This window comes from Vigna unguiculata, chromosome 7 (assembly GCF_004118075.2).
Source record: "Vigna unguiculata cultivar IT97K-499-35 chromosome 7, ASM411807v1, whole genome shotgun sequence".
In the NCBI taxonomy this organism is placed as follows: Eukaryota; Viridiplantae; Streptophyta; class Magnoliopsida; order Fabales; family Fabaceae; genus Vigna; species Vigna unguiculata.
The window spans coordinates 24,070,776-24,098,030 of NC_040285.1; the positions used below are offsets into that span (position 1 = coordinate 24,070,776).

The 27,255-nt window shown below is 34.0% G+C and overlaps 2 protein-coding genes and 1 pseudogene across 4 annotated transcripts; 2 read left to right on the forward strand and 1 right to left on the reverse strand.

Moving 5' to 3' along the window:
* Positions 1-629: 629 nt before the first annotated feature.
* Positions 630-17,620, forward strand: LOC114189627 (protein translocase subunit SecA, chloroplastic). Its single transcript, XM_028078249.1, has 20 exons — positions 630-1,240; positions 1,357-1,429; positions 1,772-1,978; positions 2,522-2,625; positions 2,730-2,909; positions 4,581-4,799; positions 5,526-5,639; positions 5,740-5,853; positions 6,146-6,313; positions 7,001-7,176; positions 7,760-7,826; positions 8,918-9,064; positions 9,221-9,316; positions 9,391-9,459; positions 9,644-9,745; positions 9,834-10,085; positions 10,163-10,230; positions 16,579-16,696; positions 16,953-17,192; positions 17,268-17,620. Exons 1-20 carry the CDS (start codon positions 860-862, stop codon positions 17,406-17,408), a joined length of 3,036 nt encoding a protein of 1,011 aa, XP_027934050.1. The 5' UTR covers positions 630-859; the 3' UTR covers positions 17,409-17,620.
* A 14-nt stretch (positions 17,621-17,634) lies between these two features.
* Positions 17,635-19,830, reverse strand: LOC114189628. 3 transcript variants are annotated; one of them, XM_028078251.1, is made up of 7 exons: positions 19,716-19,826; positions 19,401-19,597; positions 19,154-19,201; positions 18,897-18,957; positions 18,664-18,798; positions 18,102-18,269; positions 17,635-17,859 (listed from the first exon to the last, which is right to left on the reverse strand). In XM_028078251.1, the coding sequence occupies exons 2-7, from the start codon at positions 19,478-19,480 to the stop codon at positions 17,776-17,778; spliced, it is 576 nt and encodes a 191-aa protein (XP_027934052.1). In that variant the 5' UTR covers positions 19,481-19,597; positions 19,716-19,826; the 3' UTR covers positions 17,635-17,775. The 3 variants fall into 3 exon arrangements, 2 of the variants coding, with proteins under 2 accessions (XP_027934052.1, XP_027934051.1); XR_003605700.1 differs by having other exon boundaries at positions 17,663-17,859; positions 19,401-19,472; positions 19,716-19,830; XM_028078250.1 differs by having other exon boundaries at positions 19,401-19,826.
* Positions 19,831-23,391: 3,561 nt separating this feature from the next.
* On the forward strand, positions 23,392-27,132 carry LOC114189534 (annotated as a pseudogene).
* Positions 27,133-27,255: the final 123 nt, after the last annotated feature.

Below are 27,255 nucleotides of genomic sequence, written 5' to 3' on the forward strand. Positions count from 1 at the left end.
TGATTAGAAGATAATGAGAATTATTGTTATAATTATTTGAAGTTTAGAATAGAAGTAAACTCCAATTATATACACAGTTGATAATTTTTAATTATTATATTATAAAAAAGTTTAATTGATTGTACTCAGTAGAGATTGAAAAATTTATTTTCTTTTATAAATAATCTGTTTTTTCTCATGTTATTCATGTTATATCAAATGAATCATTTATTTATCTAATAAAATAAAATAATGTAACAACATTATAACGTATGTTTATAATTTTTTTTAATTAATTCAAAATTATATATTTGTTTGATGTATTATGATATTTCGATAATTTTTGTTTACAAAATTTACTTTTCAACACAAATAATTTCTTTTTCTCTCTAAATTATCTCAAACATTTATTTCATCTATTGCTATACTGTTATATGTGTATTGTAAAAATTTATCAACAAAATTTTATTAAAAATAATTTTCCTTTTTTGATATGCATGAAAGTAATTTTTTCCATGTAAGAAAAAAAAAAGAAAAAACCCTTCTAACCGAACACTATTTTCTTTTTCTTTTATTGAAGTTTATTTAAAAGCGTGGGATTCTCCCCTGAATACTGTTACTAAAAAACCCCGTGGACTTGCCTACACAAAATAGATTCCCCTTATCTTATCTCTCGTCCTGTCCACGTTGTCAATGTTCTTCTAACCATCACAAACAACATTTCACAGGCAGAAAGAAACCCAGCTTCTTTGTTTGGAGCTTTTCTAGTTACCAAACTCGCGCCATGGCCATGAAACCCATCTTCCCTATCCAATCCAATCCAAAATCCTCACTATAAACCATTTCTGCTAAATTTTTCTGCAATTTCTCAATCCCAACCATGGCCTCGTCGTCGCTCTGTTCTTCCTTCACCTCCAAAACGTGGAACCCGCACGCACTTTGTCACCACAAAACCCTAACCCCATGGGCTTCAGCTTTTCTTCGCGGAGACCTCCAGCTCCATCCGCCTTCGATTTCCGGCGCACGCCGGAGCAGGAGGCGCCGTTCGGGTGTGGTGGCGTCCCTCGGAGGATTGCTCGGCGGCATATTCAAAGGCACTGACACGGGAGAATCCACGAGACAGCAGTACGCGGCAACCGTTAACATTATCAACGGATTGGAACCAGAGATTTCCGCATTGTCGGATTCGGAACTGAGGGAGAGGACTTTTGCGCTTCGAGAACGCGTGCAACAGGGCCAATCTTTGGATTCTATCTTGCCGGTGAGTTTGTAATTTTTCTTGTTTTAGTTTATAAGCGGTATTTGAAATCAAATGCAGTTGCTGTTGATCGTGACCAAGTAAGTGAAGTAAAGTGTGTGTGTGCGTGTGTATTGCAGGAGGCGTTTGCTGTGGTGAGAGAAGCTTCGAAGAGGGTTCTGGGCCTCCGTCCCTTCGATGTCCAACTTATAGGTAAGTCTTTAGTCGATGAATAGATGGTTAGGAATTGGACTGACATTTTATTGAAAATAACTTACATGTAGATAAGTGCTTTTCGTGTTGTTCTCGTGAAGCTTTAATTAAAATAACTGACCAGTAAAGTTTGTATTGAAGGTTAACATAGGTCCCCAAGGTAAAACTCCAATTCTGATTGGAGATCAGTAACAAAAACACTGGTGGAATTGTATCTAAGTTTTGTACTTATTCTATTACCTTATACACATTGTTATGTACTCTAGCTCGTACTATTTAGTTTGTATGTAAATATATGCAGAAGAGAAAAAATCGTGAATATTGTTCGTTTGGGTCTTGTAGGAGGCATGGTTCTTCATAAGGGGGAAATAGCTGAAATGAGAACTGGAGAAGGGAAGACACTGGTTGCAGTTTTGCCTGCTTATTTAAATGCATTGAGTGGGAAGGGAGTTCATGTTGTGACTGTCAATGATTATCTGGCTCGGCGGGATTGTGAGTGGGTTGGTCAGGTTCCACGCTTTCTTGGATTGAAGGTTGGCCTCATTCAGCGTATGTCTCGTATTTCATTTCTTCCCTCTCCTCTTTATGTCTGTATTCTCTCTATCTACATCTATATTCATCCATCGTTAGTCAGTTGGGGTTGGTTGTCGGCCTACCTTGGTAAACTTCTTCGTATGCACTTTTGGAGAAAGAAAATAAGAAGAAAAAAAATTAATTTCTTCATAACCTAAAATTAGTTTATGGACAACTTAAAAATTTGACTTTAGAGAAATAAAGATGAGAGCGATTATTTATGCATAAATTAATTTTAACTTATGAAGAAATTAATTTCTTCTTCTAGAAGTTCTCATGGAGACTTTTATGCAAAAGGCGTCGTGTTTCAAACTTTTGTTTTGCTTTGTGTTCCTCCACTCTGTTTTCATTTCTGAATAAATGTCGATTCATTCCTGACTTAATTTGTTCTTGGTTTTTGTTTAGGATTTATATATTTCTTTTCTTTTACTCTTTTTATCAACTGAGCTTCTTTAATATGCAAACCATTTTAAATCTATTTATTTGTTGCAGTCTAACACATGATTCATATGTTGGCAGAGAATATGACAAGTCAGCAAAGAAAGGAAAATTACTCATGTGATATAACATATGTCACTAATAGTGAGCTTGGTTTTGATTACTTGAGAGACAATCTTGCCACGGAAAGTAATTTTTCCTTTATATATTTCGTGCAATATGCTTTTTAAATTTTGATTTCCACCCTTTGAATAACGTGCTGAACTCTTCTGAACTGTGGAATGTACAGAGTGTCGAAGATCTTGTCATAAGGGGTTTCAATTACTGTATCATTGATGAGGTTGATTCAATTCTTATTGATGAAGCTAGAACACCACTTATTATATCAGGACCCGCAGAGAAACCCAGTGATCGTTATTATAAGGCTGCAAAGATTGCAGAAGCATTTGAGCGAGACATACATTACACTGTAAGTCTGCTATATTATGTTTACATTTTGAAATTTGATGTATTATGTTTATCAGAGTAATACTCTATGTTTCTCTATTGATACCTTCTCTAATCACTGTAAGCAAGTGTGGTACTTTATGTTTTTAAAATTCTCGACATGTATAGGAAATTTGTCAGATTTAATTTTATCTCGCAGCATCTGCAGTTGGGCTTATAAATTTTAAGTAGAATATGGCAACAAGTTATAAATTGGGACTGGATTGTCATTGGTTAATATTAATATTTTTATACCTTGATATGGACATTACAATATGGCAAGTGAAGTTCCCTCCTGACTATTAGTTTTTTGCCTTTTGGGAGGTATACTTACTTTGTGTGAGGAGATATTTGTTTGATTTATTCTTAATGAGATCTCGATTGCAGCTATGATTTCATTAGATATCTTAATCTTCCGACTAGAATCACTCTTTTTTTATCCAGTTTGTCAATCACCGTGAACCACAGTTAGATTCAGGCTCATTATACTCTATTCTCAATCCAGGAAAGAGCTCCCAGAGATTTTTGTATCTCTTGAAACATGTAGGAGCAAATCAATCAACTTATTGATATTAAAATACTTACACGATTCTTCCTGTATGAATTATACTGGAGCCAAAAATGATACATTGGAAGAATCATTTAAGTCTTCTATTATCAATAGGTTGATTGTTCGCTTCTGCATAATCCAAAAGGAAAAAATATCTTTAAGAGTATGGACATTGTGTTCTAATTGTTCATAACATTATTAAAACAACCAAATGTAATTTTTTTTCCATTAATTAATATTTTTATCTTTCACATCAAACTGGACAACAATGCTTAGTGAAATTCATGTGTGATTATTAAATTTTTTCCTTTTTCATGGTATACTTGATGAGAGGAGATCTTCGTTTGTCTGGTTTGTGATGCACAGATAAGATGTTTGAATTGTTCATACTATTTTTAAACATGTATAAATTAGATAAAAGGAATATTTATCCATGCTTTTTTATGGACTTTATGGACCTTTCCTGTTTTTCAAACATCTGCCTATCTGGGTGGGGGAAATTTAAAGAAAATATGACCAGACTAGACCTAGGTGAATGAAAAAGAGGGAGAAGATAAGAAGATACCTTGTAAATATGAGAAAAAAAAATCTATGCACTGAAATTATGAAAGAATTTTATTTTGTAATCTAATCATAAACTCTCGTGTAGGATAAGTTTATCAGCTTTTACGAATAGCTACCTTGAAAATCATCTACCGTGATTTTGAATTACTCTGATCATACATAGTCATTAAACTCTAAATATTATATATAGCAGAATGCTTATGTGAATCTAACAGAAGCAATAACTTTGATATGCAAGTTAGTTTCTATTTCATGGTCTGCATGGTAATGTGAATTAAATTTTATCATTTACATTGTCTCAATATTTTATGTACGAAAACATCGAGTATTTTGTTGAAAATGGGAAACAAAGTTTGCTAAAATAAACATGAGTTTTGTGGAGCTTTTTGATTTTTTTTCGTATTGTGAATGTTTGAGGTTCCTAAATTTTCATCTTAACCTTAACTTGTTCTTATATCCGATGACAGGAGATATGCTTAATTTATTATAATAAAATTGCATCTTTTAATTTTATTATTATTACTGAAATTGTCATTGCAGGTGGATGAAAAACAAAAAACAGTTCTACTTTCTGAGCAGGGTTATGAAGATGCTGAAGAAATTTTGGCTGTCAAAGATTTATATGATCCACGAGAGCAGTGGGCTTCATACATCCTAAATGCAATAAAAGCAAAAGAACTATTTCTTCGGGATGTAAACTACATAGTTCGTGGAAAAGAGGTCTTTATTGTTGATGAGTTTACTGGTCGAGTCATGCAGGTATTTAGAGTTTCTATTTGACTTCATGGCAATAAACAATTTAGTGAGCAAAGGCAGAGAGAATAGTAGTGCCAGCAATAGCAGTTTCTTGATCTACATTTGATATAATTATTATTATAATAGTAATCATAATCTCTGCACTTTACACATACTGATTTTTATTGTATGTAGTTTGATTAAGATAATGGAAAAACTCTGCTTTATATATTATGGCTTAGAAAAGTGTTTAATCCGAACTCAATGCATTGGGTTGTCTTTTACTGGAGAACTTGTGATTGTTACTCAGCAATAAAAGCAGTACTATTTAATTATTGATACTAAAAAAATAGTTGCAATTAATTTTCACTAAGTTTCTGCAAGAAAATCAGATAGTCTACACCTGGACAATACTTGACCTCCCTAATTGAATTGCAAATTAATAGTGATTCCACCTTAAGATACATTTTAGGTTCTGCCCTTATTTTTAAACAAGCTGCAGTGATCAGGTATATACAAGGATATTTTTTTGCTCTTGATTACAATGCCAAACCTTGGTATTTACGTTACTATCTAATTATTATAGAGTACCTGTCTAGCCAATAGCATAATCTTGCATATTACTGGCACTCATTACCACTTCTATCTTGACAAAACAAATAACTAAACTTATATGAAGAAAGAATATGTCACGTGTTCCAATTTCTGAGAAGTTGATTTGGCACATAAGTAATTTTTATTTACTTGTAGGGGAGAAGGTGGAGTGATGGCCTTCATCAAGCAGTTGAGGCAAAAGAAGGGCTACCAATTCAAAATGAAACTGTCACGCTGGCTTCCATCAGTTACCAGAATTTCTTTCTTCAGGTTGGAAATGTTATGTTTGAGCTGGTTAAGTGAATCATCATTTCAGAATTTCGTTTGCCTTTGAAATTTCCTTGATGCTCTCAACTATGTACCTCTACAGTTTCCCAAACTTTGTGGTATGACTGGCACTGCAGCAACAGAAAGCACAGAATTTGAGAGTATTTACAAGCTTAAAGTTACAATTGTGCCAACAAACAAGCCTATGATAAGAAAGGTTTCTTCTTGCTTGTAATTATTGTGCAACACTTTAATATTGTTTTGCCAAATGGGATCTGTATTCCAATTCCTGAACAGGAGGAATGATAATATATTTATTACATATAAATATGTGCAATGTATGTGAAAATTATTATAGTTTCGAGATAGTGTGGGTGGATTACTTCCATTTAAAGTTAAGTTCAGAAGCCTTAATGTTCATCTTAGTAGATTTATTTTATACATAATAAAACAGCTTTTATAAACTGCTTGTTGTTTGTTCAGTTCCTAATCTTTAATTTCTTTCTCAGGATGAATCTGATGTAGTTTTTAGGGCAACTTCAGGGAAATGGCGTGCAGTTGTAGTGGAAATCTCTAGGATGCACAAAACTGGTCGCCCGGTGCTTGTTGGCACGACTAGTGTTGAGCAGAGTGATTCTTTGTCAGAGCTATTGAAAGAAGCTGAAATTCCGCATGAGGTAAGATCTCTCCTATTTTGTTATATTATAACTTACAAAAGTATATTGAGGAATCATTTACAACGTATGCACCTTTTTTCTTTACAAAGGATCAATAAAAAAGATGAATCATATTTTTCAAGAAAGGCTTTTTCACTTCCTTAAAACAACTTGATAAGTTATACATTTTTTTTTTCTTTCTATGATAATGATTAATACATCACAAGAAACAACATTTTAGCATTCATTTTTTTAGATATTTATATTATATTTTAAGGTGACTTTTTGAATATTTAAAAAAGTTATTTTATTTTTTTTAATAGTAGTGTCCGAAGAATCCGCCCATTTGGAGGTGTTGGCTCAAGTGTTTGAGCTGACAATATTTTTCTTTTCATCAGAAATCGAGTGAGGGTTGTTCAACATGTGTCATACAGAAGTTGGTCTAAGAAAACATTTCTCACATAGACACTACACCAGCTCAAGCAAGAGAGGAGTATTTATGCTTCATAGACATTGTGTTATTAGAATACTTTGTTAATGATACCTGTTTCAAATTATTTTTGTTCCTTAAAAGGTAGCCTATTCATAGCCTAGGATAAGTGTTGATAACACTGGCCATCTACTCATCCATTTAACAAAATGAGATGCAATGCAACCACTTTTTTCTTATTAATATTTTTGGGTTTATAATGAGTTATGCGTTTCTAGGTTCTTAATGCGAAACCAGAAAATGTTGAGAGGGAAGCAGAAATTGTAGCACAGAGTGGTCGTCTTGGGGCAGTGACAATTGCAACCAATATGGCTGGTCGTGGGACAGATATAATCCTTGGTGGTAATGCTGAATTTATGGCACGGTTGAAACTTCGTGAGATATTGATGTCTAGGTATTCTTTTATTATGGAGAATGTGTTCTTCCATTTACTTGTTGCCTTCTGATTGAGTATTATTTAAAATGGTATTTGGAAGAAAAGGGGATAGCATAGGCTTAGTGGGGGAGGTGAGGATACTTAAAGGGAGATGCTGTCTGGGGTGGGCTTTTAGTGAGTGAGATGGTCTATGCAAAGTTATAAACAAAAGTGCTTGAATGGAAGTGTGTTTACCCGTTTATAAGGTAAAGAAAAGAAAAGAAAAACTTGTCTGAAGTGAAAGGAGTGAGGTGGTTGTATGACGTAGTTTGGAGTTTTCAAGCACCTCCTACTGTGTGTGAGTAATGCCTCTTTATTTAAAGGCATACCTACTGTAACATGTATATTTGTTGATTGCACAACCTCACTGTTTTCTGGGATTTATTTGTCACTGACACAACTTAATAGGAAAACATATTCTGATTACTCCGATCCTGTGGTTAAATTCGTATTCTTAGAGCCTGTTTTGTGTTAGATCTGAAAGTAAAACTATTTCTAAGTTATTGAAGTCATCTTACCAAAACAAACATAACATTTTTTTTCTGCGGTTAAATGATTCCAGAGTTGTTAAGCCATCCGAAGAAGGTTTTGTTTCAATAAAGAAACCTCCACCCTACAAGACATGGAAGGTATGGTGTTTTACTTTTAAAGTATTGATTATGTTACCACAATTATGGTGTTGTGCACCTGACATCCTCTTGTTTACTCTTTAGAAGGAGGATATTAGCACTTATTCTTAGACCAAAATGCCCTATTATATTTGGAAAGCAAAACTAGATAAGGGTATTTAAGACATTTTAAGAACCTTTGAAGCAATTGGGTAGAAGAAAAGATGAGTTTTATTTATTGAAAAACCAAACAGGAACCTGGAGAAAGATTTTTCTCCGATGGTTTCCCTTTTTCACAAGATTTGTAATTCTCTGATTGAGTCCCACCCACCTTTATTCCCTTTACCTATTGAACTGATCCCTGCTTACTAATTAACTGCTCTAATTGTCCTAATCAACTATCTGTAATTAATTTTCCTTCTGTTCTGTTTTAGATTCACAATTACTGTCTTACAATTTAAATTAATTAATAACTTTTTTTCTCATTCTTTATCTCTCTCTTCCGACTTTTTCATCATTTTCTATATTTAGGTGTACTAAGATTCAGAAAGATTCCAGTAGTGGAGAAAACATCAGTAGGTTCAGGTTGGCAATGTCAGTTCTCATGATTGTTCATTTTGTTGGATCGAGTCGATTCATAAAATTGTCACACTTAGAAGTTCTGGACAACAATCATTAGGCAGCCTTTAACCCAATGAGTATGTTTGCGTCCTTCAGTTTACGATAGTATGCAATATGCTAAGAAAAGAATGGCATGCTTGAACCAGGCTTTTGCGAGATCATCTTTGACTGTGAAAGAGGTACGGTTATGGTTAAAAATGAAGGAGGAAAGAACATGGGTTGGTGTTATAAATAGAATTAATTTGTGAAAGATGAGAATATCTGGATGATGGTGGATAGGGAATTCTGGATGTCTGTAAAAAAAGAAAGTTGAATTCCAAATCTTTTTGTTTTTCAAATATATTATATTTCAAAAAGGTACCCCATAAATATATGTTGCTTTAGATGTTGTGTACTTTAATTTACTTTAAAAAGTGTTGCATGTTTATATGTTTGCCTCTTCGTACTTTCCGCAGTAATTGTTTTGAAACTCTGCATATATCATTATTCAGGTGAATGAGAAGTTATTCCCATGCCAACTATCAGATAAAAATGTGAACTTGACCGAAAAGGCTGTGCAATTAGCTGTCGAAACATGGGGCAAGAGATCATTAACTGAGCTTGAAGCAGAGGAGCGCCTATCCTATGCATGCGAAAAGGTGACAATCTGAGAATGTTGTAGCAACTTATGATTAATTTGAATGTTGTAGCAACTACTTTTACTTCCTTGAGACGAGTAAATTTTTCTTTGATATATCACTTTTTATGAATTTTAATTTGATATAATCAAATTGTCATTATATATTTTTACGTAGGGCCCTGCTCAAGATGAAGTCATTGCTAAGCTGAGAAATGCATTTCTGGAAATTGGAAAAGAATACAAAGTCTTCACTGTGGAAGAGAGGAAGAAGGTTTATTTTTCTTAACTAATACTGCTCCTCATAGGTTGCTGTTGATTAATTATTAATGATCAATATGGCTGCAGGTTGTGGAAGCTGGTGGACTCCATGTGGTGGGCACAGAGCGTCATGAATCACGACGAATTGATAATCAGGTTTTCTTTTTCTTACCTCCTTTTCCTTGTTGGGTTGAAAGGAGGGAAGCAGGGATGGAATTGGTTTAGGACTTGGGCATCTGGATATCTCTTACCTGCTTCTTTCATTCTTGTGGCTATACTAGCTAGTCCTACCCTGTCAAATAAGTATTTGAACTTGAAATGTTGATTTTTATGCATAAAGTTGCGTGGTCGAAGTGGCAGACAAGGAGATCCAGGTAGCTCGCGCTTTTTCTTAAGCCTTGAAGATAACATATTTCGCATTTTTGGTGGAGATCGAATTCAGGTAAATGCATCTGTTGTGCTTGCTGCAACACTTGGAAATGTTTTGCCCAAAACTTGGTTAGGTTAAGATTGTAATGTGTACTGTGTAGGGCTTAATGCGAGCTTTCAGAGTTGAAGACCTGCCTATTGAGTCCAAGATGCTGACCAAAGCATTGGATGAAGCCCAAAGGAAAGTGGAGAACTATTTCTTTGACATTCGGAAGCAGTTGTTTGAGTATGATGAAGTACTTAACAGCCAAAGAGACCGAGTTTATACTGAGAGAAGGCGAGCCCTTGAATCAGATAATCTTCAGTCTCTTCTTATTGAATATGCTGAACTGACAATGGATGACATTTTAGTGGTAAGCCTGCTAAAATTATGCTTCTCTTTATACCTTGCTGCATTGTCTAACTTTATAATGCAATTATGATGGATTAGGCAAACATTGGTTCTGATGCTCCAAAGGACAGCTGGGATCTTGAAAAACTAATTGCAAAAATTCAGCAGTAAGTGAAGTCTTTTGCCATTATGCTTGATTTAGTTATATGCACAACCTATTTTTTTTTACTCATTGTTACTCATTCATATAAAATTATCTGAAATGGTTATAAATAAGAGGTAGTACTGCTGAGTGCTTTCTGCTCAAACAGTTCACCAAATCTCTAAGCCTATTTTTTTCGTTCTCCATGACGTCTGATTGCATTGGAGAAGTTGGAATTGCTCCTGAATTGGCAAAAACTAGGTGTTTTCATTGAATTGGCTAAGTAGGAGCTGTTGTGCTCACATTGGTACACACCACCTCATTATGATAACTTCCTGATTACATGGTGCTACAACCCCGCAAGAGAACAAACGACTCAACTGTTTTGACATTATTGAATACTTTGGTGAAAATATGTTTTCTAGAGTTATAAATACTGGATTATGTATGGAATCAAAATATCTTCTAATTTATTTATATTATTTATTAATGTAATAAACTTATTAAAAATTATAAGTGCTTTCTTTTATTATTTTATTCAATTTTTTTCTTCATAAAATCCGATTAGACCATTGATTTAAGAAGTTGAATGGGTCTAACTGTTACCCCACAACTGTTCTACTTCACTAATGTTTTAATTGCATTTTTTATTGGTCTTAAATGGTAAAGCATTTAATTTTTTTCCTTAACTAGGATTTTCTCGAGCAATCTTAATATCATCCTTCACATTATCCTGGTCCACTCAGGAACGAAGTGACTGTTTTTTTAAATGTCTGATTTCTACTTGTAATTACAAGGATGTTACCTTGTTTTCATTTAGTTTAGTTTTCAAAGAGTTGTTCAAAGATACAATGAAAAACTATTATTTTTATGATTTCTCATATAAACTTGTAAAAACAAGAAACAAAATAAAATAAAATGTCGTTTATAAATAAAAATAAAATAGAAAATATTTTCTAAAACCAAAATGTTCCTAGCTTTTCTAAATGTCAGCCTAAAGTCCAAACTGAGAAGTCAAAATAAGAAGCACTCTTGGATATATGTATAGATTCCTAATTAAATTTAATAGACATGCTTTTTCAGTGCCAAAGTTATTGCATTGTTAATCAATCAAATGTTACCTTTGATATAACTTGTTAATTTATTATAGAAGTCAACAAATTTATAGAGTAAATATTATGTTGTCTTCCTTTATTTAGGTACTTGATAAGAGTTTAGTTTCTGTCTATGTGTTTAATAAATTTAAAATTATGACAATCATTAATATTAAAATTGTATTATAAAAATTGTTGGAACTGTCTAACACTACAGGTCACGCACACACAATATGCAGAGAAAACAGGATAGATATTTTTCTCATTAACTGCAACAGCAATACACAAATTATATAAACTGTCAGGATGACAGTTATTACAATCACACACGAAATATGATAGTTATTGCAACTATAAAAGAAACAAACAACTCTTTGATTAATTTCAACACTTCCTCTTAATCAAAGAGTCCAAACACCTTACACCCAAGAACTCTCTCAATCTTTCAAATCTCGGTTGTTTGAAAGATTTTGTGAAAATATCAGCAACCTGTTCTTCAGTACCACAATGCACCAGTTCAATTCTACCCTTGCTGACTTGATCTCTCAAAAAGTGAAATTTGGTCTCAATATGTTTACTTCTGCCATGGAAAACTGGATTCTTGGAAAGACATATTGCAGATTTGTTATCTACAAACAACTGCACAGGTCTTGCATACTTCACCTTAAGTTCATCCAGTAAATTTTCCAACCATAAGCACTGACTAGCAGCCTCTGCAGCTGCTATATATTCAGCCTCACAGGATGACAAAGCCACCACGTTTTGCTTCCTAGAACACCAAGAGATTGGTGCATTTGCATATCTGAACAAATAACCACAGGTGCTCTTTCTCTCAACCTTATCTCCACACCAATCAGAGTCAGAGAAAGCTTCCAGATTAACTAAAGTGCTCTTATCCCCTTTAGGAAACAGTAGACCATATCCCATTGTACCCTTTAAATACCTTATTATATGTTTAGCTACAGCCATATGTGGCACTCTCGGATTGTGCATGAATCTGCTAACAAGACCAACTCCATAATTGATATCCGGTCTACTGTTGCATAGGAATCGAAGAGATCCCACAATTTGCTTGAATAGAGTTACATCTACTGGTTTTGCATCTCGTTCCTCAGTCAGCTTCAAGCCTGCCATGACTGGTGTGCATGCAGGGTTACAATCCTCCATTCCAAACCTTTTTAGAATCTCACAAGTGTATCTCTTCTGGTGCAAAAATATCCCTTCACGACAGTGTACAAATTCAAGACCCAAAAAATAATTCAAAGTGCCTAGGTCTGTCATTTCAAACTGTGATTTCATGTCTCTCTTGAAATTTTCAATGTCTGCCACCAAATTCCCAGTAACAACCAAATCATCTACATAGAGGCAAACCAGTAAAAGATTTTGTAGTTGCGTTACCTTCACATAGACTCCAAATTCCACTGTGCACTTGGTAAAACCTTCCTTGAATAGAAAAGAATCAATTAGTTTGTTCCAAGCTCTAGGGGCTTGCTTAAGACCGTATAATGCTTTCCTTAGCCTGTAAACTTGTGATTCATGACCCTTTACTTCAAATCCAGGTGGCTGCTTGATGTAGACTTCCTCCTCCAAAGGGCCATTGAGAAAGGCTGATTTCACGTCAAGTTGACATACTTTCCAATTGTTAAGGCTAGCCATAGCAATCACTAAGCGTACAGTCTCCATTCTAGCTACTGGTGCGTACACATCAGTGTAGTCAATACCATGCCTTTGAAGGAACTCCTTTGCAACAAGTCTAGCCTTGTGTTTGGTTATAGATCCATCTGGCTTAAATTTAACTTTAAATACCCATTTAACATCAATAGGATGTTTGTTGAGAGGTAAGTTTGAAAGTTCCCAGGTTTTGTTTCTCTCGATAGCTTCAATTTCTTCAAGCATCGCACTCCTCCATTCTTTGATGTTAATAGCCTTCTTCCAATCCAATGGTTCAGCACCTGCCATAAAAGCAAAATGGGCCATTTCTCCATTATCTGCTATCTCAGAATCATTGTAGACTTCATAATCAGAAAGTCTAGATGAAGGAAATCGTGTTCGATGGGATCTTCTAGTGTCATCAGCTACAATATCACCACTAATAAAATCACCAGCAATATTAGGTTCTAAAGTCGCCACCTTGTCTTCCAGAACACAAGGAATGTGTAGGACTACAGCTGCTGCCTCGTCCACAACTACGTCCTTGCTTATCACTACATGTTGTTTCCTTGGGTTATATAACTTGTAGGCTCCTGTTGGGTGATAGCCAATCAAGATAAGAGACTCACTCTTGTCATCTAATTTCTTCCTCCTTTCATCCGAAATGTGCCTGTAACAGATTGACCCAAAGACCTTCAAGTGCTGGACAGATGGCTTGATTCCAGACCATGCTCCCTCTGGTGTCATAGTTTCCATTTTCTTCGTGGGACACCTGTTCAAGAGATAGGCAGCAGTGCTTACTGCCTCGCCCCAGTAGCAGTGTGGTAGTTTTTTTGCTTTTAGCATGCATCTAGTCATGTATAGTAGGGTCCTATTTCTTCTCTCTACTAGACCATTATGTTGTGGTGTGTAGGGTGTAGTTGTCTCATGTCCTATTCCCTTTTCTGTACAGAAGTCACAAAAATCCTTGGAGTTGTATTCACCTCCACCATCTGTCGTAAGGATCTTTATTTTCTTTTCTGCCTGTCTTTCAACCAGTGAACAAAATTTTACAAAAATTTGGAACACTTCACATTTTTCTCTTATCACATATAACCAAATCTTCCTTGTGAATTCATCAACAAAGGTGACAAAATATCTGCTACCACTGAACGAAGGTGTATCCAAGGGCCCACATACATCAGAATAAACCACTTCAAGTGGTTGTCGTGATCGGTGTTGAGCAACAATTTTAAAATTCTTTCTTGGTTGTTTACCTACTAAACATTTCTCACACGGTTTCGTGGGAGAATGTAATGATGGCATACCACACACCATCTGACTGTTGCTTAACTTGTTCAGACTTTTGAAATTAAGGTGGCCAAACCTATAATGCCACAACCAACTCTCCTCCTCAACATTAGTGGCAGCCAAACATTGAATTGCTGTAGCATTTAGGTGCACTTTAAACGTTCTATTTCTGGACAATGGTGCCTTGATCACCGGTCTCTGCTTAGAATCATAAATTTCTATATGATTTTGCTGCATGTTCATCACATACCCCTTTTCCAGCAATTGTCCTAAACTAAGAAGATTATTCTTCATGTTTGGGACATATAACACGTCACTCATATACGCTGTTTTCCCATCATTTCGAGCAATCACAACCTTGCCAATCCCTTCAGCAATTATAGTGTTGTTGTCTGCAAACCGAACACTATTTTTCACATGTGGATTAAGATCAATTAACCAATCACGATTCCCAGTCATATGATTGGAGCATCCTGTATCAAGATACCAGGATGTGCAATCTTCATCATTGTCTGTGGTTGCCATTAGCAAGACTGGATCTGAATCAGACCATTCTTCCTCTTGCACCAAATTCGCCTCTTCAATCTTCTTCCCTTTCTTGTTATCATTATCTTGCCAACACTCAGAAGAATAGTGGCCCCATTTCTCACAATTGTAGCACTGGATTCTCCTCTTGTCTACAATCTTCTTGTTATCTCTTCCTCTTCCTCTATATTGAGTGCCTCCTCTCCTGTCACTGCCAGTGTGAGAGGAACGGGAATTAGAATCATGATTTTTGTCTCCACTTTTGCCTCTTCTCGATCTCCATCTACCTCTTCGAGTCCAACCACCACGACCTCTGGTATTCTGGCCAATTTTGGCTTGTAACGCCTGTTCAACTGCTTTCTCATTATTTTTCCTGTCAACAACTCTGTGTTCGTGTGCTTCCAATGAGTTTTGTAATTCTTCAATCGACATTGCCTCTAGATCCTTAGATTCTTCTATGGCCACAATAATGTGATCAAACCTTGGGGTTAGAGTTCGGAGAACCTTCTCTATGATTTGAATGTCTGTTACATTGTCATCGCAAACATGCATAGAATTCACAATGGTTTGGATCTTGTTGAAATATTCTGCAATTGAGTCTTGATCAGTCATAGAAAGGAGTTCAAACTGTCTTCGCAACAATTGCAAACGCACCTTCTTAGTTTTCCCTGCGTTGCCATATGCTTGTTTCAACACATCCCAAATCTGCTTTGTTGTGGTGGCCTTGGAGATCTTCTGGAAAATGTTCATGGAAACGCATTGATGTAAGAGAACTCTCGCTTTGCAGTCCAACTTCTTGTTCATTCTGTATGCGTATGTCTGATCGTCCGTTGCATTTTTAGGGAGTTCTTGAAAGCCCTCTTTTACAATCTCCTCAACTTCTTGAAAGCCAAAAATGGCTTCCATTTTCACACACCAATCTTCATATCCCTGCCCATCAAACACAGGTAAGTTCCTTGTATGATACCTGTAGTGGTCATGGCTGCACACTCTCACAATTATGCGCCCTTCTCTTCTTTTCACAACAAGGTTCGTAATAACCGTGCTCTGAATACCACTTTGTTGGAACTGTCTAACACTACAGGTCACGCACACACACAATATGCAGAGAAAATAGGATAGATATTTTTCTCATTAACTGCAACAACAATGCACAAATTATATAAACTGTCAGGATGACAGTTATTACAATCACACACGAAATATGATAGTTATTGCAACTATAAAAGAAACAAACAACTCTTTGATTAATTTCAACAAAAATAAGGGTTAAATATGTTTTTTGTCTCTTAATTCTTAGTGAATTTTGGAATTAGTTTATTTCGAAACTTTGGACCAATTTAGCCTTTCATCTTTCGAAATATGTGGATTTAGTTTTTTTAATCAAATTTTGTTAGACTTATTTAATGTTTCATACGCATTTCAGGATCATATTTGAGTTGTTTATACTGTTTGACAGTTTTTGCTTTAATATTAAGTTAAATACTATTATGAAACACGCTTGAAATGTTAAATAAATTTAACAAAATTTAATTAAAATGATTAAATCCACGTGTTTCAAAAAATAAAGAACTAAATTGGTCCAAAGTTTCGAAATGGACTTATTCCAAAATTCACTGAAAGTTAGGAAAACAAAGACATATTTTTAACCCTAAAATTAAAAGGCTTATTATACATGATAACTTGTAATTGAGTGATAATATAAAATATTTTTACAGCATCGATGCATCTATTTGTGCATTTTTTATGATGCATGTTTTCGGCCAATCTGGGCATAACAATTAACCTGACAGAAGATATTTATGTTTCATCAGATATTGCTACTTGTTGAATGATTTAACCCCTGATTTGCTGAAGAATAAGTGTTCGGACTATGAAGAATTGCGGAATTATCTCCGTCTTCGTGGTCGTGAAGCCTATGAGCAGAAAAGGGTAAGTTTAACGATTATTGTTTAGGAATTAAATCAATCATTCTCTTTATGTTCCTCTAGTTAAGTAACATCGGAAAGGGAGGGGAACTAACATGTAATTAAACTTTTTACTCTTTTTAATTCAAAATTATAAGGACAGAAGATGAGAATAGAGATTTTGATAAAGCTTGATAGAGTTTGATAAAACTGAACCGTCTTGAATGGGTTCAGTGGCTGTCTAGAATTTTCCTTTTCAATTAGTTCAATGTTGGTTATAGGAAATGGTGGAGGAACAAGCAGCAGGGTTGATGAAAGAAGCAGAGCGGTTCCTAATCTTGAGCAATATTGATCGCTTGTGGAAAGAACATCTGCAAGCACTAAAATTTGTTCAGCAAGCCGTAGGGCTACGGGGATATGCGCAGCGCGATCCACTTATCGAGTATAAACTTGAAGGCTATAACCTTTTCTTGGATATGATGGCACAAATAAGAAGAAATGTCATATATTCCGTATATCAGGTTTGCTTTAATCCACCTTAAACGTTGTTATAGTTTTTATACCTGCTTCACTTTTTCTTCGAACTTTTTTGGCAGTTCCAACCTGTGTTGGTAAAGCAAGATCAAGATAAAACAGAGAATGGGAAATCAGGAAAACGTAAAGCACGCAGTCGGGTTAACCCAAATCCCGATCCAGTTGGCACCATCGAGCCTTCAGCATCAAGTACAGCGTCCTAAAACAATAGTATTTGTCAGGAGTTTTTGAACAAGAGGAATCAACTAAAGCTTCAGTTGGTTCTCCATGTTTGTAGCAATTTATAGTAGAGATTTTCATTTTGTCAAAATAAATTTACAGATGTATAGTAATCTTTCGTTGATTCCATTAACGTAATGTATTGTGAGATAAAATTATCATGCTCAAAAAGAAAAAAATCAAAAATGCATTTTCAGTCCCATTCCCACGTAAGAAAAACAGAACGACACCTTTAGAATGCGAGACTAATACTATTATTGGTTATAAATCCAATATACAACATCTGTACCAAAATATTACATTTGTGAAAGGGTCTTGGAAATCCCCTTCACGCATAAAAAATATTCTTGCTCAATTTTGATCGTCCGGTGGAGGTTCAAATCTATCCCCTTGAACAACCTCCTCAATAATTTTATTTATGCTGCTGTCTTTAATCTGCATTCATTGAAACAGAGAATTGTCCAACTCAGTATCCAAAAATTAGGGGAATGTGACTTTGAAAACTTGAAAAAAGAAATCATGGTTGCTCTTCGAGAGAGTCTGTGTAGCAGTTTCGCCACAAAGTAAGAGATTAGCCTGCTTATTTTGTTATTCTTTTTAGAAGCTGTAAATAATATTTATTCTAAAAATAGCAGAAACAAACATGTTATAGGCTTAGTGTGATTCCAGGATCTCACCTTAATTCCGATAGCAATGGCAGTTTTTAGTTGAACAAGTTCACCTAATCTGAAGGAACCGTGTTTATTATCTCCAACAAAGATAAGGGGCACACTCCTTGATGAAGCCAAACTTTGTAAATGCTTCGTCAGCCATCGAGGGTTACAATCAGAAGCTACAAGCACAGCCTGCATAACGTACAAGGCAAATAATGTACTCTATAAGACTATATAACAAAGTCACGCATGAAAAAGCTATATACTGCTAATTACAACTTCGTTAATTATTAGTATTCAACTTGTTCATTTATTATGGCGAAAAACTAATTGAGTTTGAGCAATTTAATAAAAAATAACCAGGCTCTCAGCCAAAAACAACCATTAGAATTTGCACGAATCAGCATAAACAAATAATCTATTTTGTCGTAGTTGGCTGTTTGCAGCACACCATGTAAAGGTTAGAACACCATAAAAGTGCATGTTGAAGAATTTACTTGCAAGTGACGAACTAATAAGTAAAAATGAAGGTAGGTAGTAAATAGGCAATTAACTAAGGTCTGCATATTCTACACAGGAAATCAACCTGAAGCTTAACTGAAGGAGTTTTATTGTTGTTGCTTCTTAAAGGAACGAGCTGAGCAGAGCTTTCTAATTCAGTGCATGGTTTCATGCGCTCAAGGACACGAGTTACATCATTGACCCCGATAGAGAATTGTTGCTGGAAGAAACAGTAGAAAGTTTATATGATTCCTGATAAACATATCTTAAATGTCCAAAGTTTCATAAACCAAACCAACCAAGTAGAAGAAGTTTAACCTTTAACCATATTTTCTCCGACAAGGAAGTTCCATCTGAATCTCTTGCAGTTCGGATCTCTCTGTTCAACAGAATAAGGTCAAATCAGGTGAAAAATTACACCATTATTGGAGGTAGTTGAGTAGTTCACTTTTTAAACTATTAAAATTCTCGCAGGCCACTGCCTCAGCTTCAGTCAACAATGGCCTTGTGGATCAAATCACCTTTGAAGAATGATAAATAAAACAAAGCAACACATGTGAAAAAGTATATCTTACCTACGGATTGAATGGAGCAGATTGGTGAGACGTTCTCCTTCGTAATAACTGCAAATCAAATCAAACAATAGAAGTTTATAACAAAGATAAACAATAGCAATAACAACAGAACACTGAATAAAAGTCACAGATCATTAACAAGTTACAGGTTGAACCATATAAAACAGGAATTCATATATATATATATATATATATATATATATATATATATATATATACTCACAAAAAAAAGGATAGTGGTGCATACTTATTTTCTAGAGAAGCAAAGCTCGAATTTGAGGTGTTCTCATCCTTCTTTGGAGTTTTGAAATTGCTCCTACTAGCCATAATTTAGGTTCAATATTCACCGAGTCAGTCTTAATCTTAAGCGACTCCGACCCAACAAACTAATTCTAAAAGCCTTTTCAATCAGTTTGAGCAGGAATATATTACATTCCACAAATTCTTCAACAGAAACCCATGTGCAGATAGAAAAAAAATTGGTCACAGAATAAAAAATTTCAATTTCTGAACAGTATAAAGATTGCAGGAAAGAAAGTGCGTAAAACAAAATCGAACGCACGTTAATCGAAGAATGGAGCTTCAATTGATGCTTCCAATCACACTTCAGCTGTTAGAATTCAAAATCCAGAATCAAAGAGGCAAGGAGCCCTAATTTATATGATAGATTTGGGCTTAGAAGGATTTTGGCACCCATCATACTTGGGCTTGGACTGCGGGACACCGATGACCCAATTTATGGTCCCTGATGGAAAAGAAACGTTACAGCCCTTTAAATAATAAAAAAACACAAAGAGAATACAATTGTGGGGTGAAGGAAATAATTGCCTTATTTAAAAACTTATAATTATATTGTTTCATTTAAGCTTTGTTCCTCTAAATAATTTTTTCCTGCAGCCTTTTTTTTAAAAGCAATTTTTAAAATTAGTTTTGCAGGAATATCCATTTTTTTATTTAATTTTTTCCTCCAATTTGCCTTATTTAAAAACAACTTTGGTTTTATCTTCAATTTAAAAACTTGTAATTATATCGTTTCATTTAGCCCTTTTTTCCTCTAATTAATTTGTCTTATGATAACAGAATCAAGTTTTGTCAAAAGGATAAATCTACCTATAGATTTGTTTTAACGGATTGAGACAATTTGAGTTATATGGAGTGTGTAGATTAAGTCGCTTTTGTTTGTTTGTTTGTTTTTTTAAAATGTTTATTTAGTAAAATAAATAAATAAATTTATAACTTTTAACTTTTTTATTTTAAAATAAGTTGTTTTTAACATATTTTAATAAACAAACTATATTTATTTTTAAATAAATAATAATTTCAAAATTATTTGTTTAAAATACTTACTTAAGTTTAAATAAAGTATACATAAATGAATCGGATCAAACATATTTTATCAGGCGAACTTGTAATAACTGTTGTACCAACAAGTCTACTAAAAAAGTTATACAGTGAATACAATATATCATATTATAAATTTACTTTCTTTTTAACCTTTTTATTCTTTCTATAAGCTTGGTTTTTTTATTTTATATGATTTTAGTTTCATACTTTCAATAAGTTAGGATTTTGGTTCGTTCTTCAATTTTACAAACGTTTATTTCTTTTCCTATGTCAAACTAATTGAATTCTTGACGTAACATATTCATTTGAGATAGCGTAAATATAAAAATAAATTTCCAATACAAAACTAACAATTTCCAAAATGCGAAAGCTAAAATCACAGAGAAAAGAAAAAAACGAAAACTGTTGGCCAAAAATTAAAAGGAGAATCTAGATCGTAATTTATTAAAAGGAAATAGTCTAATGTTAATATCATATTATTGAGTATAACAGGATGAAAATCTAAAGTTGCAAGGTTAACTATGTTTTATGGTTTATCCTTAGTGAAATTTAGAATTAGTTTCTTTTTAAATTTTTTGACCAATTTAGTCTTTTATTTTAAAAAATACGTAAATTTAGTTTTTTTAACCAAATTTTGTTAAATTCATTTAACGTTTTAAGCACATCTCACGATAATATTTGAATTATTTACACCATTTGACATATTTTCGCTTCAAATTAACTCAAATATTATCACAAAATACGTTTAAAATGTTAAATAAATTTAACAAAATTTGATAAAAAAGACTAAATTTACATATTTATAAAAATAAATGATTAAATTAATATAAAATTTTAAAAAAAATTAATTCTAAAATTTACTTTCTGAAACCGAAAACGTATTTAATCACTAACTTAATTATAAAGTATGTGACGGTAAAAGAAAATAAATAAAAGAAGTAAATGCGTAACTACAGATATTTTCAAAAGACTGGCATGTGACAAATTCCACAACCCGACGCTCAGAGTTAATGCAGTTTAGAGTTGGTATTTGTTTTTCATGTGTTGAAGTCAATTAATTCTATAATTAATTCATGTAAGTTTCTTTATTGTGTCATGTTATTTTTAACAATTTTTTTAAAGCTTTTCACTTCCATGTAAAAATCTTATAAAATACACATTTCAATCATTTTTATTTAATAATCTATATATTTTTAAGATAGGAATTTATTTCTTATTTTTATAATTTAGTATTTTAAATTTTATATTATTCATCATAAACGAAATGCTTTACGAAATAGTTAACAAGTTGACTAAATTGATTTGAATTGAAATGAGATAAAGTTGAGTTATTAGTTAATTCTGATAAAAAAAAAATCCCTTGTTGTGTTGAAGTGGAAACATGCAAAAGGATAAACATGTGGGACAAATAATTATAATTTAGTATTTTTGTTCTCTTGGTTTGTTCTTTATCTACTTACTCAAACAACACTTGCAAAAGCCGAGTTATTAATTCCTCTATGTTTATTATGTCCATTATCAATGGATTAAGGGCATGACACTAAAATTTACTAAACAAGAGGGAAAGAGAAAACATTCAACTAAATATCATAATAACATTAAAACATGAATCTTATAAAAGGAATTATAGAAGAATGAATTAAAATGGATTCAGGAAATGGTTTATAGCTTAGTTATAGTTTAAAAATGAAAAATATATTCAAATTTTAAAGAATATTATAAAACAGAGAAAATAAAATTAAAGATTTTCAACTTGAATTTTAAAATGAAAAATTAACGAGATTGTCGTAATCTTTATACTAGACTAAAGATTACAAAAGAAATTAAAAATAATGTGACACAATGACACTTGTAAAAATTAAATTAAATTTCATAAAACTTCTATCATGAATTACATTTTTCAAAAGTTTTATTTTTAAATATAACAAGATTATTTTTTATGAAAATACACAAATTCTGTTACAAGAAAAGCACATTTGTAATGCTGTAGCAGCATTTAATTTTTTATTATGTATATTATTTGATTTGGTTGTGTGTAACTGTGTACTAAAAATGGGTGGATTAGTTAGTGTTGACTTTGGAGAATGAATGAAGAAAAGTAGAAAACTGTGATAGCCAAGAGAAGAGGGTAAGATGGTCCTCAATTTTCATCATTCATTTCAGCCTTTGGACCATATTCATTTATTATGGCTTATTATTATCTTCTTGGAATGGGGATCACATAAATATATATATTCAAATAAGAAAACTAAAAAATTATAATAAATAAGTTATTTAAAATTTACATTTATTTTATGATATATGTTTAGGAAATCAAATTAATAACAACAAAATGAACTTTTTTTTTCGTTAATTTAAATGAGTTTATATGTAAAGTAAAAATGAAAACTTAGAAAATTATAGGAGATAACTTTTATAAAATAACTTATGTTTCACATATCGTATTTTTTTTTCTCCAAGTTTATGGAGAAACTCATTCATGCAGCAGTTTCTCCTTGGATTATCTCAATAACCACTTCTTCAATTATTTTAAGATATAACTCACTTTTCTATCGACCAAAAGGAGTTAGAAATTTCAGGCGTAAGAACTTAAATAGAACGTATTAATTATAAATAAAGTTACATATTAAAATTAATGTAATTTAGTTTGTTAAAAATATAATATTTTCACTTTTTTATAAAAAAGAAAAGAAAAGAAAAATATAAACTAGTTAAAGTCAAGAAGGATAAATTGTGTAATATAGTTGTGGAAAATAACAAAATTCTCATCACACATATGTGTATATAACAAGTTATATAGAAAATTAAATATCCGATAAAATGAACTCCCAAAAATGTTAATTACAGGACATGAAAGAAAAACTAACATATCATGCATCAACGACCTTAAAGAATATTCTAACACTTTTTCTTTTTCGATTTTGAAAAGATGTTGAATGAAAACTGGTTTTGGTATTTTTGGCTAATCCACCCTATTCTCTCGTTCCTTTCTTGCTTCCACATCTATAGCTAATGTCTTCCCTGGTTCAGGTATCAATTACAATTTGCATTCTACAAATAAAAATAAAACAAAGAAAAAAAAAAAATAGGAGATGGAGTGAATCGGTTGAAAAGGTAGATAGATTAATCAAATATTACGTACGAACTGGAAATTGGTTTATGATCAAAATCGTAGGTTATCCCCGAGAAACACGCGAACGAGAAACCCATCGCAAGTGGTCATGCTTCATGCAATTGGAAACCTCTGACATTGTCTCAGTCTGCGTCATTGCTTCAGCAATGGAGTCATCGGTGAAATGCCCAAAACCAGAAACCGTGATCATCTGATTAGAGTAATTTCTTCAGAGCGATTCCTGTCTGTAAAATCATTGCTTGCTGTTGGTGGCTTTCTGGGTTGGTTAATTGGTTTCTTCCACAATGGTAGAGAGAGAAGGGAGAGAGAGAAGAAGAAGAAAGAGTTTGGAAGAAGATAGAGGGACACACTGAGAAGAGGGTCCTACTGCTTAATTTTTGAGGGGCATCAACAGTCCCTGTCAATGATTTTTACTTGGGTTGGGTGGTGTTGCTGAGTTACCTCTCTCACTCTCAGATGGCCCATCCAATCACCATCACTTTGACACTCCTTTCTTTCTCACCAATTTGATCAATCAACCAAAGCTTCTCTTCTTCTTTGCCCCTTTCACTCTCTCTCTCTCTGCTCCTTTTTCATCACTTGGAGGATTTCAAATTGGTCCTTGAGGGTGGCTCAAAACCTCTGCCTCTGGTCAAAAGGGTCAATTGGATCTCCCTCATATGAAGAGACTTTCAACTGTGAGTGAGTCTGTGTTTGCGTTTCGTTATTGCTTTTTATTAACCCTCACCTTTCCCCTTGAGAGGTTTCAATTCAACACAATGCTACTTTGGTTTCCACTGACAAGCTTAGTAGTAGTGGGTGCAGTAGTAAGATCTAAAACCAATTTTTATTTTTTTTTTACACAGATCAAGAACACCAGCATTCATGGGATTCTTTGTTGTTTACCTCACTGTAATTTGATCCGTGTTACTTGTTACTTTACTGGCACTTGAAAATATCTTTTTGTTTATTAACTGTTCGGCGAAATGTGGCTGATCTGAGTTGATTTTCAACTCATCATTTTGGGAATTCTTCAACCCGTCTCATATAGTTTTTTAATTTCATAATATCGGTACTTGCTAAGTTACATTTTGAACTGCTGTTGTAGCAGCTGAAGAAGCATGTGACTACCGCCCATGATTTCATAATGAGGATGCTTATATCTTATGGGAACATGTTTCTCTTGCAGTTGGTGGGTGTGTTTCTGGTTCTTGGATTGTTCAGTTGTAGCCCAAGGACAGTGTGGAGCAGCTCTTACTGCAATGGGGTGAACTTGAAGGAATTCCGGCCTCACAGTGTCAGTATTACAGAATTTGGGGCAGTTGGCGATGGAGTCACTCTCAATACAAAAGCATTTCAGAATGCCATCTTCTACCTAAATTCATTTGCAGACAAAGGTGGAGCCAAGCTTTTTGTCCCCCCGGCAGGTGGTTAACTGGAAGCTTTGATCTCATCAGCCACCTAACACTGTGGTTGGACAACGATGCAGTAATTCTTGGATCAACGGTAATCTAATGTAAATAATATGGTGAATTCCAAGGAAAAGGAAGATTAGCATATCTGCCAAATGTGCTAGCTTTGCTGGCTTGTCTGCAATGTAATTATGAAATAACACACTGTCACTTTCACCCTAGACATAACATTCCTCTGCTGTGTTTCTTTCTTATGCATATCAATCAACTTGGAAGTGTTTTATTATAGTTATTAACATAGATACTTCCTGAGCTATATACATGTGTGTTAATATACAATCAAATTTTGTTACTATTTGATCTTTTGCTTCAGAAAACAATTTATGAATGCAATATCATGCTTGTTACAGAACTCCGAGGACTGGCCAGTAGTGGAGCCTCTACCATCATATGGACGTGGAAGGGAGTTGCCGGGTGGAAGGCATAGAAGCCTCATTTATGGGCGTAATTTGACTGATGTTGTCATAACAGGTTGATAATATTCAAAAAGGAATTATCTTCTATAACTATATTCAATGAATCATCATCTATCTCTTCCTTCCCGAGGTGTATGCACTTGTTATGGGTGTAAAAAAAATCCTTTTGTATTTTATTTATTGATGCCATTGGTATCCCAATGAAGGTAACAATGGAACTGTAGATGGTCAAGGGAGTATCTGGTGGAACAAGTTTCGGAACAAAACATTGGATTATACACGTCCCCACTTGGTCGAGTTGATGAATTCAACCGGGGTTCTCATTTCAAATGTAACTTTCTTGAACTCACCATTTTGGACTATTCACCCTGTATATTGCAGGTTTGTTCCCTAAAGAAGGATTATTTTACATTCCATACTTGTTCACTGAACGACATGAACTTAAATTAGCATTTTAAAGTTATGCAATAGTGAAGCTTTCATGATTAGGGGGAGATTTGAAACTGTTTTTTTCTGGATGAACAGCCATGTTACAATTCACAATGTCACAGTCATTTCTCCTCGTGGTTCACCAAATACAGATGGCATTAATCCAGGTGAGTTTTCTCCGTTAAAGTTACGTATATCGTATAACAGTGTTTTTGTATTTCTTGTCCGGGCTAACTTTCGTGCCCTCTAATTGAAACTTAAAAACATCCTCATCATATTCTCATATATACCTTTTAACTGTGTCCAGATTCTTCAGACAATGTATGCATTGAAGACTGTTATATAAGCACTGGTGATGATCTGGTTTCCATAAAAAGTGGATGGGACGGATATGGCATTTCATTTGGTCGACCCAGTAGAAATATTAACATCCGCAGGCTCATCGGGAAAACAACGAGTGCGGGGATTGCTATCGGAAGTGAGATGTCTGGAGGTGTATCAGAAGTTCATGTAGAAGATATTTACATTTTTGATTCGCATACTGCAATTAGAATAAAAACTTCTCCTGGCAGGGGGGGTTATGTTAGAAATGTCTATGTCTCTAACGTGATCTTGGCTAATGTAGATATTGCTATTAGGTTCACTGGTTTATATGGAGAACATCCTGATGACAATTATGACCCAGATGCTCTACCGGTAATAGAAAGAATTACTATCAAGGATGTAATTGGAAAAAAAGTGAAACGTGCCGGCCTTATACAGGGTATTAAAGGTGACACCTTTGTCAATATCTGCCTATCAAACATCACACTTAATGTCACCTCAAAATTGCCATGGAACTGCTCTTACGTTAAAGGATATTCTGCCCTGGTTTCACCGGAAGCCTGTGAGCCTCTCAATCAGCGAATATCTCCTGAGCATTGTTCCGACTGTTGCTATTTACCAAACCACATAACGAGTTTGGGAAATCAAAACTGGGGTGCTTGGGTTTAGAACATCAAGCTACCGAATTTCACTTATAGCTGGAATTTGATTGGTGAGTTTCTTCAACAGGGCAAATTTTACCACCTCACAGAAGTTGAATGGTGTTGCTGATCTGCAGAATGACACCGAGAGATGATTTTTCTTGTAACTTGTGTGCAGTAACAAATAATTGAGTGATTTATCAGAAATTGAATTTGAATGATTTCATGTCTTGCTTTCCTAGCTACTTATTCTTTTTTAAAGTAAAATGAAAATTTTGTATACATTTTGCCTCCTCGAGTTCGCCAGCACATCTATATTAAAATAAGGGTTTCCACAACCTCACCTTTCCATCAAGGGGAAAAC

What these genes read in the sequence shown, in the direction of transcription:
- LOC114189628 (XM_028078251.1), bottom strand. Translation starts at nt 19,480, where the DNA reads ATGGCTAGTAGGAGCAATTTCAAAACTCCAAAGAAGGATGAGAACACC. An exon ending in TTTGCTTCTCTAGAAAATAA is followed by an intron (nt 19,202 to 19,400) that starts GTATGCACCACT and finishes TTTGATTTGCAG; the next exon opens with TTATTACGAAGGAGAACGTC. An exon ending in CCATTGCTATCGGAATTAAG is followed by an intron (nt 17,860 to 18,101) that starts GTGAGATCCTGG and finishes CAATGAATGCAG; the next exon opens with ATTAAAGACAGCAGCATAAA.
- LOC114189627 (XM_028078249.1), top strand. Translation starts at nt 860, where the DNA reads ATGGCCTCGTCGTCGCTCTGTTCTTCCTTCACCTCCAAAACGTGGAAC. An exon ending in GAAGGTTGGCCTCATTCAGC is followed by an intron (nt 1,979 to 2,521) that starts GTATGTCTCGTA and finishes ATATGTTGGCAG; the next exon opens with AGAATATGACAAGTCAGCAA. An exon ending in TTGGTGGAGATCGAATTCAG is followed by an intron (nt 9,746 to 9,833) that starts GTAAATGCATCT and finishes TGTACTGTGTAG; the next exon opens with GGCTTAATGCGAGCTTTCAG.